Below are 21,979 nucleotides of genomic sequence, written 5' to 3' on the forward strand. Positions count from 1 at the left end.
ATAATAACACATAAGTAACATCTTTTCAGGAAAAAAAAACCTTAAAAAATATAGCACATGATGAAGTCTCAACCCAATTGACATTATTCCTACAAAATAATTGCAGTTGTAGAGAGGGAGGGAGAGAAAGAAAGGGTGAGGGTAGGGGAGAGGGTGGGAAGGAGAGAAAGGCAGAGGAAGAGAAAAGGGGGAAAATTACTAAGTTGTTTTACCTTTCAGTTGCTTCATAAGGATGAGTGAAAACTGATTTCAACAAAGCCATTCTCTTGTGATTCCATCACATGTACCCAAGCATAACTACATATGTTGTTTGACAATGTAACAAGTGACTTGATCTTATTTTTATTGTTGCCAAGATGATGCTAACACACCTGGGCATTCTTCCTTAGCCACGGTTGCGTGTAGCATATCTTGTAGATGACGCTTAAGGTTGCAATAACTCTTTTCTTCTTTAAATATCTCTTTAAAGATTTAAAGTGTTTTGCCCATACAACACAAAGAGAAAAACGATTGCACCAAAATCTCAGAGAAAGTAGCCTAAGGAATGATCAATCTCCTCTTGCTGATTTGATGGAGACTCTTAGTCCCTATTGTTTAGTTCAATGTACTCTCTCTATATCATGTGCAAATGAAAAATGGGGCCAACAACTACCTTATAGTTGTGTTAACATCAAATCTTGGCTAAGTAGAATGTTTTCAGCATGTACGTTTCTCTCACAGTGTATCCAATTTCATGTAATACTCATACATATTATGTAAATCTAATTTTGTGGGTTTTTTCCCATTTTTTGAAAATAGAAATAAAACTATCTTTTAACCTACTGCAATAATTAAAAAAAATAGTAGAAGTAAAAAATTTTCTCTTAGATGTTATTTCTTAACTTTTTACTGGTATTAGAAAAATATTGTCTGTTTATTATTACTTTTCATAGACTAAAAAAGCGTAAGAGCTCCCAAGACTTACATGTGATTATGAACTACAAACACATCATAATAATAAATAAGATGGAGAAAGAGGTGAGCTACTTTGCAGTAGACTGAAGCAAGGTTTTGTTTTCGTTTTTGTTTTTGTTTTTGGTTCTGTTCATGAACTGTAGCAAAGGAGAATTAATGAATTCTAATAAGCCATGGCTCTGCCTCATCAGTACCTATGACATTTCCAACCTGAACTCCTTTAACTGTGATTGAATGATTTTGCAAACTCTTTTTGCCCAAATGCCAAAGTAAAGACTTATTTTTAATGTATTTTGTCAAAACTTTTTAAATGTAAAATAACTCTTCCCATGGCAATTCAAATTATTCAAATTTCTGGGTGGCTGAAACATTTCATATAATTTCAATTTTTTAAAAAGATGTTCCCAAATCCATAGTTTATTAAAGCCCTAGATACCTGGTGGCTTAGTCAATTAAGTGTCTGCCTTTGGCTCAGTTCTTGATCCCGGAGTCCTGGGATCAAGCCCCAGGTTAGGCTCCCTGCTCAGTAGGGAGTCTGCTTCTCCCTTAGCCTCTCCCCTGGCATGTGCTCTCTCTTTCTCTCAAATAAATAAATAAATAAATAAACAAATAAATAAATAAAATCTTTAAAAATAAAATAAAGCCTTAGATACTGAGGCAGAAGTTAGTTTCCTTTATTAAGCATGATTTTCTTAACTAAACTTTATTTTAAAAATATAAACTCTAACATTTGCAATTTTGTAAACATGTTAGATACCAGACCCAGACTCAAGAAGACTACGTAATTTTTTCTTAACTAAATATTTTACAATAGATAAGGTAATATCCTCTCTCAGTGTAAGTGGAATTCTTTCTGAAGGCCTGAAATCAGAACAGGGGATTTCTTACTAGTATCAAACAATTCTCTTCTCAAGAATAAATTTGGCTACAGTTAAACAGAAAGCCTCATCAATAAGAGAAAATCTTATGCTCAATAAGTTTTCAAAATAATTTTTCAAAATAATTTTAAACATTATTCCTACAAAATAATTGCACTTGTAGAGAGGGAGGGAGAGAAAGAGAGGGTGAGGGGAGGGGAGTATTTTAAATGTAAATAAAGTATTTTAAACGTAAGATACTTTATTTCAGAGGTTTACTCTCCTAAACTTTTGCCTATAGTAAATGGATAGAATTTTTCTTTTACAAATGGGGAAATATAAATATGTGATCTTCAGTTTTGTCTACAAGATTGAAAGAATGAATCATCATTGAAAATTTTTACTTAATCCATCATTCTGTTCTGTTTGTCAAGAAATACTTGGGTATAAGTGGGGAAATGGGAACACTTAGTGAGTAACACATTTCATAACTCTACACTCATGTTTTGCTTTAGATTTTATTTCAATTACCTCTAAGCTCTGGTGCTTGTATAAACCATTCCATGAATTACTTACCCAATAAAACTTAATAATACTGAAACTAGTTTTGAGTTTTTTGTTCAGCGTGAGTCACACTTTTTTCAATATTTCTAAGGACAAATTCACTGATACAATTAAAAAAAACATATTTTGAGTATGTAAAAAACCTTAAGGAAATCACCTAGCTTATCCTTTCTTTATTCATACCAAACCTCACAAATTCCCCCACAAACTCAGGCTTTTGAACACAAGATTTTACAACTTCCCTGTGAAACTCACTCCAATATTTAACAGTCTTTACTGTCAAGATGCTCTTATTTTTATTTTGTTTATAATTAACATTCTATTTTGCTGCAATTTGAACTCACTTTCTCTTTCTTTAGTTATAGTAACATGGAAAACTGGTCATCAAATGATTTTAAATGGTAGTAAGCAAATGTTAAATTGAATAAAGAATTATGAAAATTATATTTTTTAAATGGGAATTTGACTTGTTTTGAGAAATATTTAACTAAATATTGAACCTTATGTCATCTCTAGCAAATTGTAGACAATAGATCACATATACATGATGAACAAATGATCAACTTAATGAAAAACATATTTTTTGATGGAATGTTCTTATATTTCCTTGGTTCAAGAATTATTGCATTGGGGATCCTGTGTTTCTCACTTGTCATACCACAGATTCTTGGAGGCATAACCAACAGCCTCAAATACAAGCCAATGGAGACATCTGCCTTAACTCCCAAGAACTATGTAAATAGAGACACAGTCACTTTATGGGTAGAAATATATTATGTATGAAGTTCTCCAAAATGTGTTTATTTAAATTTGAACATGAGTATGTCTAATGTTTTAGCAATTCACTTCTAACAAACTAATGGCAACCACTGTAGAGATCAGGTTCAGAAAGAATTCTGACAAGGTGATCAGAATTTCTATACAGATGCTTGCTAAGTTTTCCCTTGTATCCATTCTGTGATGCATCTAACAGACTAATGAAACAAACATATCAATGTGAACAGAAACTCCTCTTTTCTTTTAAAACTTCCCCTCAAAGTGCACTGTATATACTTAGGTTTCAAAGACCTTCCCTGCATTCAAGATTCATGAAAAATAACAGTAAAGTGGGGATGGAGAGAGGTCCACAAAGGAAGTAATTCATAAAAAAAAAAAAAAAAACACAACACTAATTTCTGGGAGAGGAAGAGGTTAATGAAGTGTGTAGCTAAAGAGAATGCTCTAGATTCTAACAGTTGATATATTTGAAAGTAAGATTTTCCACAGATAAGCAAAATATGGGAAAACTTGAGGCAGATAATGAAAAGTTGACTTTTTGGAGATGGAGTCAATAATGTTCTCTTGCATCAGTGATATTGAGATAATTTGCTATGGATGGCATGATATTTGATGATGCAAAAACTAAGAAACAGAGAATCTTTTCCTTCCTTGTCTGTCTGGATGGCATTAACATCAGGAAGATACTAATGACATAGGCAAGCCCAGTTATTGTCAGTATTCTCTTCTTTTTTTTTCTTTAAGGTTTTATTTATTTATTTGAGAGATAGAGAGTGAGAGAGCATGAGTGCAGGGGCAGGAGCAGAGGGAGAGGGAGAAGCAGGTTCCCTGCTGAGCAGGGAGTCCAATGTGGGGCTTGATCCCAGGACTCTGAGATCATGACCTGAGTAGAAATCAGGAGTCAGATGCTTAATCGACCGAGCCACTCAGGCCATCCTGTGAGTATTTCTTTCTTCAGCATATTTTCGTAACATTTTAGAAGATCCTCTAGTTATTAGTAGGAGATTTGCATTTACTTAAGATAAAAAGTTAAATGATTGTTTTGAAAAAGTGAGCAATTCTGCTCATATATTTGCTTTAGTAAAAATGTATACACCAAGCTATCCTCAGCATTGCTAGGATATATGGTTAGCTAAAATAATATAGATCCAAAATTCGAATAGGTTTCCTTCTTTAGAGTTGAATGTAAATAAAACTGAAATGTTACAGTAGCTTACTATTTAGAGAAATTGGCAAGGAAGACATTAATAGTTAATTGACATTGACAAAACTGTTTTCTCTAAGGTCATCCGCGATGCTGTGATGCATAGAAAAAAACATTTAAATAATTCAGTTAGAACTAAGCGATGATGAAATCATGACTGTCCTTATATTTAGCTTAAAACCACTGCTTCACTTGATTATTTATGTCTTTATTTTGTAGAATGTTCACCCACGAGCACATGAAAGCCCTCTCCTGGGCTTCCTCTTTGTTCCAGATAAGGTCACCGGATCTTGGATATATAAGCAGCAATAATTTCTGCCACTTTTAAAAATGCAGGTTCAAGGTTATACTTTAGACCTACCAAATATGAATCTCCAAACTCTTTTCTAAGATGCACACCAAAATCAGTGCATGGTCCTGAGGGAGAAACACGGATCTAAACCAATCATTGCCATGATTCTATCTAATTTATAATTTTGGATCCCACTTCTTTTCTAATACTCACATATGTATCTTTCTAGCTGCTCATGGAGTCCCTGACTTGCCTACATGCCATCTGTACTCGGATGACTGATCGGCATCTCAAACGTCACGTGGCCCACACAGGAATTTCTCCCCCATAACGCACCTTCTTCTCTCCAGGTTTTTCCTATCTGGATAAATGAGTGGCCACCTACAAAGTCGCTTCTGTACCTCCATCCTCCAAAATATTTCAAACGAGAGGAAAGAAACAACAAAATCTTTGAACTGTCATTAATTCTGCTTTGTTTCTTACTCCTCCAATAATATTATTACGTCAACAAACCCTAACAGCTCCCCTCTACTATATTCCAGATGTGTCTTTGTCTCCTTACCTCTATTGCCCCCATGTGGTCCAAGCTGTGGCTGTTTTGTTCCTGCTACATTATAGCAAAACAAGCTCTAAGTCCTTCCCTGCTTCTATCCTGACTAAATTGTCTGCAGACAACAGCCAGGAGGTCTTTAAAACCGTCCATGAGATCATGTCGTTCCCACTGGGAAGGCTCCACCGCAGCCAGAATAAACCCCAATGTCATTGTCACACGTGATTTGGTCCCTGTCTCTGCATCCTCCTATCTTAGCACTTAACTCCCAACTCACTATGGTTCAGCCCAGCTGCCACCAGCCTTTCCGTCCTAAGACACCAAGTGTTTTCCCCAGTTGGGCCATTTTCACTAGTGTTTTCTTTTGCTTGAAATGCTGTTCATGTGTTTTCTCGAGGCTAGTTTTTTCGGGTCAAGTCTCAACTCAGAAGACACTTCCCCAAAAATCGTTCCTAATCTCCTTATCCAAATTAGCCACCTACGGAAGTCATTCTTCTGTACCACATGGCTTTTTCTTGTCAGCTCATAAGCTTCTTAAGGGGAAAAACAGAAACAAAAACAATAACCCTTTCCTTCACCATGTGTAGCCTTCCAGTACTGCCTTCCCCCCTCCTTTTATCACCTAGATTCTAGCAAGAAGGGGCCCTACTTGCTTCCTGTTGATTTCTGAAGCCACTTCAGTTTGGCTGTGGCCAATATCTGATCTAATTGACACCAACACAGACTGAAAGGACACACCCAGTGATTTATTTCTGGTCTTCATCCTCTACAGTATTTGACACCATCTTCCTGAATTTTCCCTGACTTCCCAGTACAGTGAGGTAAGTAGAAGTCCTATAATGCCTAGAGAAGACTCCAACAGCAAAAAAATTACCTGTGTCCTATATAATTTTTCAGTGGCCCACAGTCATTTGTATTGGCAAAACCCAAACTTATTTATTGAGCTTCAATGCTGGGTTTTACATATAAACAGATGTTCACTTCTGCACATTTTAATATTCATTAAAATATCCAGGAATTTAACTACCTTGTAAACTGAGAGATAATTAACTTTTTTAGTTTGGACCTTCACTAAGAATTGTTTACTGTTCCAGAAAATTATATCTTCAGTGACAGCAAGTCTTGTGGTATTGTATACTGTGTGTATACAGCATGGCTATGTCAGTCCACATTTGTTGTCATCACAGTCATGAGATTTCTATGTGTGTATAAATATTAATATATGCATATATATACATATCTACCTATATATGTGTATGCATACACATATATACTTATATAAGCACATACACATATATTCAACCCTTACGTTAAAATGAAAATATAAAATAAACTAATATTCAGTTTACTATTGAATTTATTGTTTTTTTTTTAAAGATTTTAATTATTTATTCGATAGAGATAGAGACAGCCAGCAAGAGAGGGAACACAAGCAGGGGGAGTGGGAGAGGAAGAAGCAGGCTCCCAGCAGAGGAGCCTGATGTGGGGCTCGATCCCACAACGCCGGGATCACGCCCTGAGCCGAAGGCAGATGCTTTAACCGCTATGCCACCCAGGCGCCCCTTGAATTTATTGTTTAAATATGGACTTCCTCATTATAACTAGGTACAAGCATCTGATAATTTCATTATATCATTTAACGTAGACATGCCTGAAGCATTTATATATTCAACTAGGTATTTTATTATGAACATATTTCTTTTATTTCTTCTTTATATTAAGGGCGGGCAGTATATATTATATTTATGAAGTTATGTGTATAAAAAGGCTATACTATTTATGACTTTATTTAACAATAATAAAAGGGGTTTTATCAAACATTTGTTATATTGGGTCTGATAGGACTGGGACCAAACACCCAGGCTTCTAATGGGCTTCCCCTCTAGCTGTTATGACTTTCCTACCCTTTTTACCTGAAAAACATTCACTGGTACCCAGCAACCTTCCCTTCCATGCTCACGTGTCCCCCTGTACATGGCACAATTAAAGCATTTATCAGATAGTACTCTAACTGCTCATCTACTGTTCTCCATTGTAGATTGTAAACTCCCAGACAATGGGGTCCTTGTCTTATTCTTTTTAGTAAACGCAGGGTCTAGCATGTTGGCAATAGTTGGTTCTCAATAAATGCTTACAGAATTAATGAACCTACTTGAGTAGAGGTTATCATAGCACTTTCTGGAAATGGAAAAATGAGTTAAGTCAATTCTCATTAAAATTTTTTAAAAAGGGGCGCCTGGGTGGCACAGCGGTTAGGCGTCTGCCTTCGGCTCAGGGCGTGATCCCGGCGTTATGGGATAGAGCCCCACATCAGGCTCCTCCACTATGAGCCTGCTTCCTCCTCTCCCACTCCCCCTGCTTATGTTCCCTCTCTCCGCTGGCTGTCTCTATCTCTGTCGAATAAATAAATAAAATCTTTAAAAAAAATTTTTTTTTAATTACATGAAACTCCAATTGGTATAGCAGATACAATCGAGCTAATCCTTTATAGGAGAGGTGGATGGCTCTGAGTCTTTTCTATCTTTCCCGATGTCAACTCTTGAGGGCCTCTGAACTCAGGCCAACTCTCAGTCACCTCTATGATACTCCAGTTTGAAAAACATTACACTGGATAATCTCTCATCAGAGTGACCTCTAGCTTAATGATTTTAGGATTTGCCATTTAGTTTTGGGTCAAAAATCCCCCCAAATTTTCTTTTTTTCATATTCATGTGATGAAACTTCCCAAATTCCCTTTGAATATAAGATCTCTTTTCTCTAGAAGAATTTTTCTTCCTTTTTGCTAGAAACAAAAATGGAAGCTAAATATTTTTAATACTTTTACTACATGACATTATACACTTTTGGAAAAGTATCATTCTGAAATATCACTACATATTGAAAAGCCTAACTAAAAGCTTTATTATAGGTGTGCCTGAGTAGCTCAGTCAGTAAAGCATCTGGCTTTTGCTTTCATATCAGATCATGATCTTGGGGTCCTGGGATTGAGCCCCTGGTTGGGCTCTGTGCTCAGTGCAAGTCTGCTTGAGGATTCTCTTTCTCCCTCTCCCTTTGCCTCTCCCCCTGCTTGCTCTCTCTCTCTCTCTCAAATAAATAAATAAATAAATAAATCTTTTAAAAAAGCCTGATTATAGTTATATAATAGTTTGTATATAAAAAAAGTATCTTCATTATTACTCTCGAAAAATGTATAAAGTAGTCCAATTCATCATTGGTCTTGCTGTTACCTCTCATAGCCAACTCAGCCCAATAGTTGACACCCTATTCCCCTTTCAGACCCATTCCTCCACCTGCTATCCTTGATGCCTACATACCTCCCCCTAAAATATGCCCCATACTCTTTTGCAACACAATAACTGTCCTCAAAATATTTCGTTTGTCTCCAATTTCTTCAGGATTCCTAGCTGCAACTAGCTAATCTAACAACTACTGTGAGATCATAGACACTCAATAAGTATTCGTTGAATAAATGATTAATTAAGGTATTTATAGATTACTGTGGTAATATGTACGTTTAATGGAAGACTTCATTAGGAAACAGAGACTTTGATCCAAAGGGATGGGAAGGAGAAGAGAAGTAACTTTGGCAAGCACTTACTAAGTATCTGGTACTGAGTTAGTCTCTTCATATATGCTGCTTTATTTTTAAAAATCACAAGAACATACCTTTTACCATTTTACAGAAAAACAAATGAAATCTTGATGACTTAAGTATCTTGCCAAAAAACAACAAGTACGTGTCAAAGAGGAGAGTCAGACCCGGGTCTATCTAAGCCCCAAACCAGAACTCTTCCCATATCATATCACATCTTAAAAGAATGATGAGCAGCTTTGGAACCATGGGGAACCCAAGAAAAGCACACAGGAGTAGAGAACTGGCATTGCTTTCTTTGAGGCAAACTGACCTTTTCCTGGATGCTACATGGAAAAGATAGTCTGGACACCATTTTTTCCAGAGACTATTTCATCCTATACTAATAACTAAATCCCATATTTTAATTTTATTATTTTCAAGTGATAGAATAACTGGAAGTAAACTAATCAAATGTTGCATCCTAGAAATTCTACCTTTATGGTTTTAATCAGCATATCTAAATATGGGTTTGATTGTTACTGATCAAATCTCATCAGTAAATCAACTTCCCCTAACAATCCTATTTACCTATTTATTTGTTCACCCATTCTTTTATTTCACCAAGTTGAAATTTAATTTGCTATTGGTGTACATATTTTAAAATTTGAAAGAGTGAGATTTTACTCTATTGTTTATCAATTAGAGCTTATTTGGTGTAAGTACATGGATTATCCATTGGACGAAACTCATACAGATAAGTTTCAAGAAGTATTTCATTTTCTTGCCTCTTAATTAACAACCAAAATTAGGAGTATCTAACATCAAACATTCAACTGGTTAACAGGAGCTAATTTGTTTTGATTATTTTTCTAAGAGTTTCACATGCATTATTTCATTAGAGCCTCAAATTAAAAATAAATAAACAACGTAAAAGGGGAAGTAATATTATTATCCTTACAGATGAGAAGAGTCAGGCTTGAGGCTTTGTGTAAGGTTTGTAGAATCCAGGAAGAATATTTTGCTCCATTGCCCTGTTCATTTTTGTTTTTTTAAGATTGAGAGAGAGAGAGAAAGAAAAAGCAGTAGCTGGGGAAGTCGCAGAGGGGGAGGGAGAGGGAGAGAATCTCTCAAGCAGACTCCTCAGAGCACTAGGCAGGGCTTCACCCCAGGACCCTGAGAACACAGCCAAAGCAGAAATCAAGAGTCTAATGCTTAACTGACTGAGCCACCCAGATGCCCCTCCATTGCCCGGTTCTTAACTGCCCAGAGTTCAACAGGCTTGATCTACAGGAGAGAATTTACTTCTAAACCGATTGTTCCTCTTGGAAGAGGAGGATTCTCTTACCCTGAAGCCTTAATTGGTCAGGGAGCAAACATCTGCAGGAGGCATTTTGATATTTGATCTCCTCTTGAACAAAAAGAAAATATGGGGTTCAAAGGGAGAAAAGTACCCTGAAGTTTTAAAATTCAACACGTTGAGGTTATCTTTCTCAAGCTACTCCCTTAGAATTACTTTCACATTTTCTGTAAATCTTTCCATTATAGAATTCAGGAAGATTATTTACAATAAAAATTCGTGGCAATTAAATGGAGGGGACTTTAGGAGCACTTAACTGCTTTTGGATCAAAGAAACCCTTGAGAATCTGGTTAAAGCTATGGACTGTAACCAGAAAATGCACTGTACATATACTTGTCGGTTGCCTTGAAGTTTCCAACTTCATAATACATTGGGAACACAAGAAGTATTTTCTGATGTAGATATTATTTAAGAGAAAAAGTTTTGAATAAGACATTTTAGAAGATGCCTCTTCCACATAATTTGAACATAAAACAAGTTCCTGCTGTCTCAAACCACAATTATGAGTCAGGAAAGAAAGAGACATCTTCATCTTTGACAGTTTGATACCCATGAAGTTAACATGTAGAGATGTTACAGCCTGGAAATGTGTTATATGCTATGAAACACTTTTCCAAAAGTTTGCTTCCTTGGTTAAAAGATAAATAGTCTTTAGTATCTCTTAACAAAAATAGAACTGTGAAGTATTTGCAGTGGCAATATTGTCCCATTTCATTTTATAGCATTTTCAATGAAATGAATTTCATCTCTGAGATACGGGAAGTTTGTAAAGGAACCACTTATGGGTTGTTTTTTTTTTTTTTTTTTTGCAGTTGAAATAGATTCACTTTTGTAATTGCAATCTTTCAGAAAATAAGATTCTTAAGCAGCTCTTACCTCATCAGAACCAGATCCAAAAATCAGCAAGTCAAAAGGAATTGCTGCAACCATGTCAATCAGGAACCAGCCTTTGAAGTAGTGTATTGCTATTTTGGCTGGATCACTTACCACTTCTTCATTCTGATTTACATATGTTGTTCTGAAGTTTATTAGAATATCTATGATGAACATAATGTCCACAATCAAGTCCACCACATTCAAAGGGCTACAAGAATAGCCACATTCTCGTCTTTTCTGTTCTTCTCTGTCATTGAGGAGAAAGGCTGCAGAGTAGGGCGTGAATATAGCAGTGTATATGACCAAGAGCAGAATAAGCCAATCCCAAACTGCCTTGAAGGGGCTGTAGTGCAATATTGTAAACTTGTTGATGCGTGGGGTCTGCAGTTTATATTCTGGCAAGACATCTGCTCCTAAAGAGAGAACCTGAACAAAAAAAGAAAATCGCACACTACATAAAAATGTCATTATTTGATCGCCTAACCTATAAAAATATTAAGATAATTATACATCGAAACCTATTAGGCAGAATGCATGTAATTGTGAAGGATGTATGAAAAACACATATGTTTAAAGGACTTGATATAAACTGCCATTCTGCAGTATATTTGACCTCAGAAAACTCCATTGGTATTTCTTGATAAATATGATCTTCACTGAAATGTAATGAATATTGTCACTGAGATAGCAAGGAGTGGTTACTGGTTCTTTTGGAACATACTACTACTCAGAAATAAAAATACATAGTTGTTTTTAGAAAATTATAAAATCAGTCTGATACATGGGTAATTCAGTTTTCAAACCTCAGAAAGGATTGTCTGTAATGAATAGAAGCAGCCTACTTGGATCCATGTTCATATTTAATTTACATATATTTAATTTATAATTAAACCTTGATAAATTAAACCCAACTCATTCAAATCTTTAATTACAATTTTCCCACCTGCAATCTGTTTTTAACGTCAGAAAAAAAGGAACATGAGACTAAAATAAACACAAAGGAGTCTTTTTCCCAAAAGGTTGAGAGAATATTTTATATTCTGGGGCAAATGTACTTTCACCCAAACTCCTCCATCACATTTAGAGAATCACAAAGAGAGAATGGTGCAAGGAGATGTTCAGAATATCAATCTGGAAATGTTGTAAGATTATTAGCACCAATGGGCACTTAAGCTCTGAGATTTATTCTACATGATAAGACATTGGGTAGACTAAAATCATTCATCTTGTAGAATTTTAGTTTATTCGAAAAAATCAGAACCAAACTTGAATCACAACCCAGTAGAAAAGTTGGTAACTTTAGACTAAGTTTCAAGAACAAAGGTCAAAGCAAAAAGGTTATCTTGCTACCCCCAAAATGTAATTGTCTTAATATAGGGGTTTACAAAAATTAAAATTTTTTGATGGCTCAACAAATGGCACATAAAAACATAATTTAAGGGAGCAGTGGGTTGTATTATGAATATCCCACATATATGCCATGTCTCTATTTCAGAGTTAATTTCACTAAATAAATTTTCTTAGCCTAGATTTTCCTAAATACAGCTAATACATTATCAGCTTTACAGCAAGAACCTCAGACAATCCCCTATTGGTTAATCAAAGAGTGTTATTTCTCTGTTCTTGGTAATTCTATCTCTGTAGGTTTTAACTTGATTATAACAATATCATAGGCAAATTTCAATTTTAAATCTTATTTTCATTGTCATATTTCATACCTTTTTTCACATATAATGAGTTACCATTCTTATCTTAAAAAGAACTTGAGAAGTTTAATAACAACCACAAATGAGGTACAACATGATTTTTAAATATAACAGAAGAATTGAGTTAAAATAGACAAAGGTGTTTTAATATAACAGCTAACCTGATTTAACTTGAATTGAAAAAATAAAAATAATACAGAACTTAGCCATTTTTTTCAGTCCAGAGTAAATTTGAATAGGAAACAGGACTTTATTTTAAGCTATTATGAGAAAGGACAGGAATTATTAGTAAAAAAAGAAATCTGGAAAATAAAGTGATTTTGTTATTTCTGAAATACTGAAAATCTTCAGAATCCAAAATCTCGATCTTTATCTCTAACTCTAAAGAGGACTAATGTTTGGAAAATCTGTCAGTTGATTACTACAGACTGTTACAACTCCAATCTTGTCATGCTCAGTACAGAAAACTAGCCCATAATATTTTGGTCTGGAAAGAATGGATCATCTCTTAAGGTGTTACTATGTAATATCCCTTTCTAAAAACAAAACAAAACAAAAAACAGGGAAGATTTCAGAGTGTAGAAAGTAAAATCCGAAACCTTATTTTGCCTCCCAGAGTCATCTAAAATATGGACCCATTCTATCTTTCCATTTCCTTTTCTTAGTAGATTCTTTTCTGCACTCTGACAAAAGTTGGCTAAAATTTTTGAACTACTGAGATATTTCCAAATCCCTAAATTCACAGATTTCTCTCATAATAAAAGGGTATGTAATTATCCAACGAAACCCCCCCCCCCCCAAAAAAAAAGTCATCTTAAAGAGAGGGATATTTGTCTGAATTTTCTCCCTGCTTAAGTGACATCTCTGGTACCAACCTCCCACATAGGGCAGTTTGAATGCTTGTTTTAGCAGAAGTCTAAGTTAGAATACATTCAGCACCATGGAGCATCCCCTGAGAAGTGAAAACTGTGGATGGAGCCCTTTCCACCCCACATATGCAAACATTCCTTTAACAGTTAGAGGACTGCTGTGCTAAGAGCTGGATAGTGAAAAATTGGGAAGATACTGTCCCTGGCATTGCAGTTTATGGTCTACTGGGAAGAGAAGACAGGCAGGCAAATGGAAGCCCTGCTGAGGTCCACCCATTCCCGCATTGGTGGTGGTGCGGGTAAGGGGGTGGTCTCCATAGAGGGTTTTCGGGGAAAGATGTCACTTGAACTAAGACTTTGAGTGGGCGGAAGAAAAGAATGCAGCTGGAGGATGAGGAAACTGGAAAGGGAAGACTATTTACAGGCAGAGGGAACAGAATGAACAAAGGTAGGGAGGCACAAAGTAATGTGTTGTGTGTTGAGGAATTATAAGCTACCTTATGCTGCCGATGGACAAAATGCATTTGCAGTAATTGGTATGGTACCAAATTATATGGTACAAGTTCTTTTGACTTCTGCATGGGTATGCCTGTGTGTTATCATTCAATTCTCTCATGAATTTTACTAGCCAGTGATTTCAAAACTTTTATTTATACAGCGTACTTTAGCACCATGAGGTCTCATTATAAATCCAAATGTGGTCATAGGCACTGAAGTCAGGTAGCACTGTTATTAAGTGATTATATTACTGAGTCAGAAGATTATTTTGTTTTGAGTTTTCATCAACATACAGAAATTTTTAAAGATTTTCTGGGAAAACTTATGGCCCTTTGAGAATATTCTTTTCTGTGAATATTGGTTTAAGAATTGTTAAAAGTTACCAGACAGAGAAGGCAAGGTGACCAAGTTTAGTTTCAGATAAATGCATCTGGCTATGGAAAGCAGGAGAACCCAGAGGGGGCAGGATCAGAGGCTTAGAGATAAATTTGGACTTTGGTACTAAGAAACATAGATAAATGAAGAAAGAGCAGGGAAACCTATAATAAGGGAAGGTGGCAGAAACTGAAAAGAGGGACACATTCGGGAAATAAATGCATCTCAAGATAAGAATGAGGAATAAGGAAAATTTTGTTTTTCTGTGGTTTCAATAATGAGTTTATTTATTATTTATTTATTTATTTATTTAAAAAAAGATTTTATTTATTTATTTGACAGAGAGAGACAGCCAGCGAGAGAGGGAACACAAGCAGGTGAGTGGGAGAGGAAGAAGCAGGCTCCCAGCGGAGGAGCCTGATGTGGGGCTCGATCCCAGAACGCTGGGATCACGCCCTGAGCCGAAGGCAGACGCTTAACGACTGCGCCACCCAGGCGCCCCACAATAATGGTTTTATTAGAGCCAATCATGGCAATACAAATCTATGAAGGCTCAACCATTTATAGAATAAGGGAAAGAGCCCTAGACTTTAAAAGTGAAAACCTGGGTTTAAATTTCAGATACAATTTTTCTGGTAAGTAATTTAATCTATCTGGATCAGGGTGGGGGGGTTGTTTGTTTGTTTTGTTTTATTTTTTGTTTTTTGGGGTTTTTTTTGCTTTGTTTTGTTTTTTCATCTGTGTGATGGAGATAAGAATATTTGCTCAAATCACCTATCTATACAGAGCTACCATATCACATTGGATAATTTCTATAATAGTATCCGATAAAATGGGACATATTTACATAAATTAATTTCATTATTATTTAGAATTTTAGGGTTACCTTTTAAATACTGATTTAAACAAACCAACTATAACCAAAACATTTATGGACCAATTGGAGAAAGTTGAACACTGACTGGACATTGATAATATTAAGGAATGTTCAGTTATCTATTAATTGAACATTATTCAATCATTATTCAATCATTTATTCATTCAATTGAACATTATTCATTTATTCAATAAAATGATATTATTAATATCATTTTATTACCCATGATTCTATGGATGAGAAATTTAGGCTGGACCCAGTTGGGGCATTCTTCTGCTCTACACAGTATAAATTGGGGTCACTTAGTGATGTTTGGTTGGTGGCTGAGCTTGTGCAGAGAATCCAGAAAGTCTCCACTGATATGTCTAGTACCTTGGTGAGGATAGTTATAAGGCTGGCCTCATGTAATACGCTGGAACAATTGGGTATCTCTCTTTCTCTGTCTCTAGATAAATATAATCTAAAGACACATATCTATATCTATTTATCTATGTATAGAGAGACTTTATATATATATATATATGTGTGTGTGTGTATAAAATTTTATAGAAACTGTGTATATATAGAGTTACATAGATATATAATATAAAGACTGTGTATACATAAGTGTACATATATATATATGAGAGAGAGAGATGTATGGATATATACAGAGAGACAGAGATACAGTTCCTATAAAAACTATATATCGTTTCTCTATATAATCCCTTTTTGCGGCACTTTTCCACATGGTCTCTTCAGCAGGGTAGCAAGATGTCCATGTGGAGACTCAGTACTCCCAAGGGAGAAGTAGAAAGTCCAGTCCTCTTATTAAAGTCAAGGCCTGGGAATAGTACAGGATCATTTTTTTCTATATTCTATTGGCCAAAGCAGTCACAGGCCAGCCTAGATTCAAGAAAATGGAGGCATAGTGTTTATCTTTTGATAGAAGAATAGGATATGTGTAGAAGGGAAGGAATAAATTGCGGCCATCTTGGAGACAAGCTATCACAGGAATTATTGACAATTGTTTTTAGCTGTGATGCTATTGTGGTTATTTTTTAAATAGTATTTACTCTTTAGGGGTACACAGCATTCCAAGACCCCTAGTGGATGCCTGAAACTATAGATGGTACTGAATCCAGTGTATGTTATATTTTTTCCTATACGTTCACACTTATGATAAAGTTTAACTTATAAATTAGGCACAATAAGAGATTAACAACAGTAACAATAAAATAGAACCATTACAACCATGTGCTGTAATGAAAGTTATGTGAATGTGGGGTCTCTCTCTCTCTCTCTCAAAATATCTTAGTGTAATGTACTGACCCTTATTTTTGTAATATGTGAGATAGTAAAATGTCTACGTGATGAGATGAAGTGAGGTGAACTACACAGGTATTGTGACATAATGTTAGGCTACCATTGATTTTTTGACGATAGTCAGACAGAGGATCATCTGCTTTCAAACCATGGTTGACCATGGGTAACTGAAACTGCAGAAAGCAAAGCTGCAGATAGTGGGGGACTATTGTAACCCAGGGTGAGAAAAAGGAAGGCAGAGAGAAAGTCTGATTATTTGCAGCAACATTAGTTGTATGCTGACTTTTACTAAAACTGGGAGATGGGCATATAGTATTTTCTATTTTTATAACATGTTTATATTTTTTCACAAGGAAAAACAGTAATTTTAGAATTTCAGCCAGAAAAGCCTAAGATCAATTGAGAATGTAATTCCCTGATGGAAAGAAAAGAACTAGGTCTACATACATCACAAGAGCTCACTCCTATTAGAGTTCCTTGTTGGGTAAGCGTGGATTACTCTTTCTACAACAAGACGTTTTATTTGCTCTCTGCACATCTCAATCACATTATGTTGGTCTTCATTCAGCCACACAGACTAACCACAATGCCAACGTTGTTGCCCTGACGTGTTTGCCTTTAAAGTCCCCTCAAATCTGTGGCTCAGACAAATCATGTTACAAGAAGATAGTCGAACAAGCTAATTTTGCAAATGCTCATTCCTCTGAGTATACTTGGCTGCATTGCTCATTAAGTTAGATTAAAATACAGCCACTTCTCAGAGACTCATTTGGTTATACCTCATACTGAAATATTTTTGATTATAGTCAAATTTTAAGTTTTCATTCTGGATTGACATGTGTATGCTTTTTCATTTTTCCTCCATAAAACTATCACTAAATGCAATGTGTATGTTGGTTAATGTCATTTTGGTAAATATTTGCATTATGTACTCCTTTTATAATCCATTTCCATGAAATTGATCTCTCTTAAGGAATCAAAAGGTTTCATTTCTTTTTTGTTTAAAAAAACATGACAATAAGAATTAGTTCATTAATTGTATTCTCCTTTTGCTTTCTTACAGAAAATTATGAGTTTAAAATTTCAGTGCAATTATTTCTATTTCTCTTCACATTGTTTTAATTGTTCTATTTCCATTTCAATGGTCTAAATGCATGTATCTTTTATAATGTCACTTTATACTTCTTTGGAAATAGGATAAATGTATAAATTATAAGTCATAAGTAAGTTAATATTAATCATGAAAGTGCTTTAGAGCCATTATGTTGGAAATGAAATATTAGACAGGCAAATATTTGTTTTAAAAACGTGAATAGGATTCTAAGGTGCCAATGATTAAAAAAAGAAAGACTGCTACACAATCCATTACGTTTCCTTAGGAGAGCCAACTTCTCCCACACATTTGAGAAATAACATACTTTAGAAAGATAAAACATGATTAATTGAACTATTATAAGGATTTTCTTTTAAGAGTGAAAGAAAAAAGAAGGAAAAAAAAAAAAAAACCCAAACCCTCGTTATATAAAAAAGGGGAGCTCTATGGTCTCCAGAAAGACACTTCTATTTTCTCTTTCCTCAAACCCCCAATTAAATGTACAGTTTCACACAGACTAAAATATGGTTTTCTTTACCAAATCCAGTTTTTCTTCTTGCTAACACATTGCTATTTGTTTAACCTATAACAGTTAAGTGTTATATAAAACCAAAATCTTTATACGAAACAGCACTATTTATTCAATGAAGATCTACTGCGAAAATTTTGTGTGAGCACCAGGATTAATAACTACTCTTCTCTTTTGAAAAGTGCAATAGGGAACGATTAAGCTTTCCAAAAGATTATACAGTACTTTTGGCAGCTGTTAAACGCCATGCTGAGGTGTTGGTAGAGACTGCTCATCTGTTATTTATCTTTTACTCGGGACTTGCACTTAACTAATAGGCTAGCTATATTTTTATCTATCGGGAAAAGTAGTCACTAACAAAATGAATCAGATAGATCATTTAGCATCAGAAAAGATTTAAATTCCCCTGGCTTTTCAGCAGATGATTTAAGAAGTCCAGCAAAATCTGAGTTATTTTCATGAAAACAGGCAGCCGCACTGCTAATTACCCAAATATTTAAATTAAAAGATGAAAAAGAGTCACACAATAAATAAAATCTGTCACATAGGAAGGTTTTTTTTTTAATAAATAAAACATTAAAATTAGGTAGTAGAATCCCGGCAGCTGTCCATATTCAAATAATTTTCTAAGGCTTAGATTAAAGTAGACATTGTATCATTTGTGCATGTGTGCACATGTATGTTTGGGTGTGTGTTAGACTGAGTCAAACGATAGTACGATTTTGTAAAAATCGGAGTCATGTGGGTTTGGCTAAATGTTAGGTATAGTGTTTTGTATGTAGTATATATGCTAACCATACAAAAAATATCTGCTTCTCAAAATATGTGTGACTCAGAATATGAGAGAAATAGGTTAGATAATATCTTAAACATTTATAAATTCATAAATTACTGCAAACACATATATATTAAAAATTACAGGTTCTTCCAAAGCCATAAACTGAACTTTCATGCCAGTGGCCAGCTGGGCATGGGCCGCAGTTTTGGCTCCCCACCCCTGTGCCAGGCTGATTCGGGAACTTGTGATAGCACCTCGTTGCCGATACCAGATGCTGTCTGGCCTGTGTTTGCTTCCTTGCCTCCTCTTTCCTCTTTCCTTTCTCATGGAGACTGCACACATGCACTCTTCTCTCCATTTCCTTTATCTTTATTTTTAAATGGATCTAAATTTAAGACAAAGGAGCATGTAGCACACTAGTTTGTGAATAGCCTTTCACAAATGTTTTTCAAAAACGCAGGTAATTAAGAAACAGTCTTAGAGATGGGAGAGGGGAATAAAGGGTTTAGCTAGGCTACTTGGAGGTAGGCGTGCCAGGCATTTGGAGCTCAAAATTTCATCCTATACAGTCAGGATGAAATTCTGGAAAATGGATTCATGTGCCAAGAAAGTATACAAAGAGAGAGAGAATACACTGGGATTAACTGAAACGTGGGATAGAGATAAAAGGCATAGCCAGTATTCCTGGGCTTAGCATGGGGCCTGGAATATATACATAGTTAGTATGCCAATGAGTAGTTGAGGGGGTGTGCCTGTAGCTTAAAACAGAAGAAAAAGAGACGCTGGAGATGGCAATATGGAAAATGCATGAAAGGAAGGATTATGATAGAGACAGCTGTTGTGCACCAAAATTTGTTATTCCCCCTTCCACGGAATAGAGTTGTTGCTACCAGAATGTGTCTGCTTAGCCCACAACTACATTACCCAGTCCTATTTGAATCTGGTATGGTCATGTGTCTGATGAGTAGCACTTCTTGGCTGAAGCTTTCAAGAAGCAGGTGTGTCATTTCCTGCTCTCTCTTTTTCCTTCCACTTGGTAAGCACAGATGCTTCCAAGGCCTCAAGTCCTTAAATCCAGTGGGGGTGGGTGAACCTTCAAATATAGAAAACTGTCACCAAATTACCAAGAGAAGGAAAATCCCTCATTGCACAGGAGTACCAGCTTCTGCTATTGCTTGAGCATGAAATATAATATTAGATAACCACAGTAATATAGGGGTCTATTAGTTCCAGCAGCTAGCATTACCCTAATGCTTGGATCTTTTCTTTGGAATATGTGGCATAAGAGAACACTGACTCTGGAGAGAGAATGACCGCTCATTTTATCAATTCTTTGTCTTTGAGAAAGAGGACAGTTAATACCAAATATCTTTTATGTTAGTTACCGGGCTCAATACTGAATTATAGCATCCAATTCTCTCTCAATTCTTTTAGATAAGCATAATTATCTCCATTTTTATAGGCTAGGAGACCGACTCAGAGACTGAATAACTAATCTGAGTTCTCAGAGCCAACTAAAGTATCGTCAACCACAATATTCCCTAACTTTACTGAATGCCTATTATTTCCTGAATAATTATATGGGCATTATCCCATTTAAATGTCACAATTATAGGTATTTATTGTGGACTGAATTGTGTCCCCTCCCCCCAAAAAAGACACTCTGAAGACCTAACCCCTAGTACCTGTGAATGTGACCTTATTTGGAAATCGGGTCTTCGCAGATATAATTGAGTTAAGGTGAGGTTACACGGGACTGAGGCAGGCCCTAATCCAATGTGACTTGTATCTTCATAAGTGGAGGGAACAGATGCAGAAACAGATCCACACGAAGAACATCGTGTGGCAATGGAGGTAGAGATTGGAATGATGTATCTATAAACCAAGGAACACCAAGACTGCCAACCACACAGAAGCTAAGAGAAAGGCATGGAACAGATTTTCCCCTAGAGTCTTCTGAAAGAGAGAACATTCTCCTGCTGACATCTTGATTTCACTTTGAGCCTTCATAACAGTAAGTGAATAAATATCTGTTGTTTTAAGCTATCTAGTTAGTGGCAATTGGTTTGATAGCCCAGAAAATTAAGATAGTGCTATTGTTTATTTCACTCTACAGATGTAAATTCCGAGGTTAGCTAACATCCCGATGCTGTCTGATTCCATAGTGCCTGTCCTCTTATCTAAGCAGCATACCAATGTTCAATTTATTTTTTCATGGGAATAAAGCCCATGTTTTCTCACCATAAATACTGTTTCCAGAAGAATAAATTATTTTATATGGGTCTGTGTGAATGTTTTCATAGTTACAAATGCTTTTAATAAAATCCTGATCACCTATGGCAAAATAGTAAATAAAGAGGCTCATGTAGAACCACTTCTTGTCAAGAGCCTAAACGCCCCTTGTTTGCGTGGACACACATGTGTAGGACATGGAAAAACAAACGGAAATGTTAAATGGCTATAATGGGCACCCAAAATAAAAACGAAGACAATTTCCATTCATTAGAAATCCATAATCTGTCAAATATCGCTGAACAGATCAGACTCTGGACTGAAATAGCCCTGTTACATATCCCAGCTCTGCCATGGCCATTTAAAAAAATCTCCCTAAGTATCAGATTCCTTAGCAGCAAAATAGGACAGCAATACCTTCCTCACAGGCAACTGTGCAATAAGTAAGATCACGAACGTATCAAGTTCCACAAATAATCCCTGTCTCACCATAAACAACAAATATGTTATTTTCATTCTAATTTTCAGTGTGTTTATCTTGAACAACTCGAAATTTAATTTTAGATAATATTCAATGCCAATTATAGTTATTGACTGAACCCAGTTCTTTGAGATGACCCCTGGAGAAGTCAATTACGCAAAGATAGAGAAAGCAGAAGACAGACGGATAGGCTCTTAATTATGTGTATTTGCTGGTAAGATAACATTTTT

The 21,979-nt window shown here is 35.6% G+C and overlaps 1 protein-coding gene across 1 annotated transcript in view; it reads right to left on the reverse strand.

The window, feature by feature from the left end:
• Positions 1-21,979, reverse strand: part of KCNH7 (potassium voltage-gated channel subfamily H member 7) — a 457,738-nt gene that overhangs the window by 58,376 nt on the left and 377,383 nt on the right. The window contains exon 7 of the mRNA XM_026492673.4: positions 11,007-11,432. Coding sequence (XP_026348458.1) covers positions 11,007-11,432 — 426 coding nt within the window. The remainder of the gene's footprint in view (positions 1-11,006; positions 11,433-21,979) is intronic.

This window comes from Ursus arctos, unplaced genomic scaffold, assembly GCF_023065955.2.
Source record: "Ursus arctos isolate Adak ecotype North America unplaced genomic scaffold, UrsArc2.0 scaffold_1, whole genome shotgun sequence".
Classification (NCBI taxonomy): domain Eukaryota; kingdom Metazoa; phylum Chordata; class Mammalia; order Carnivora; family Ursidae; genus Ursus; species Ursus arctos.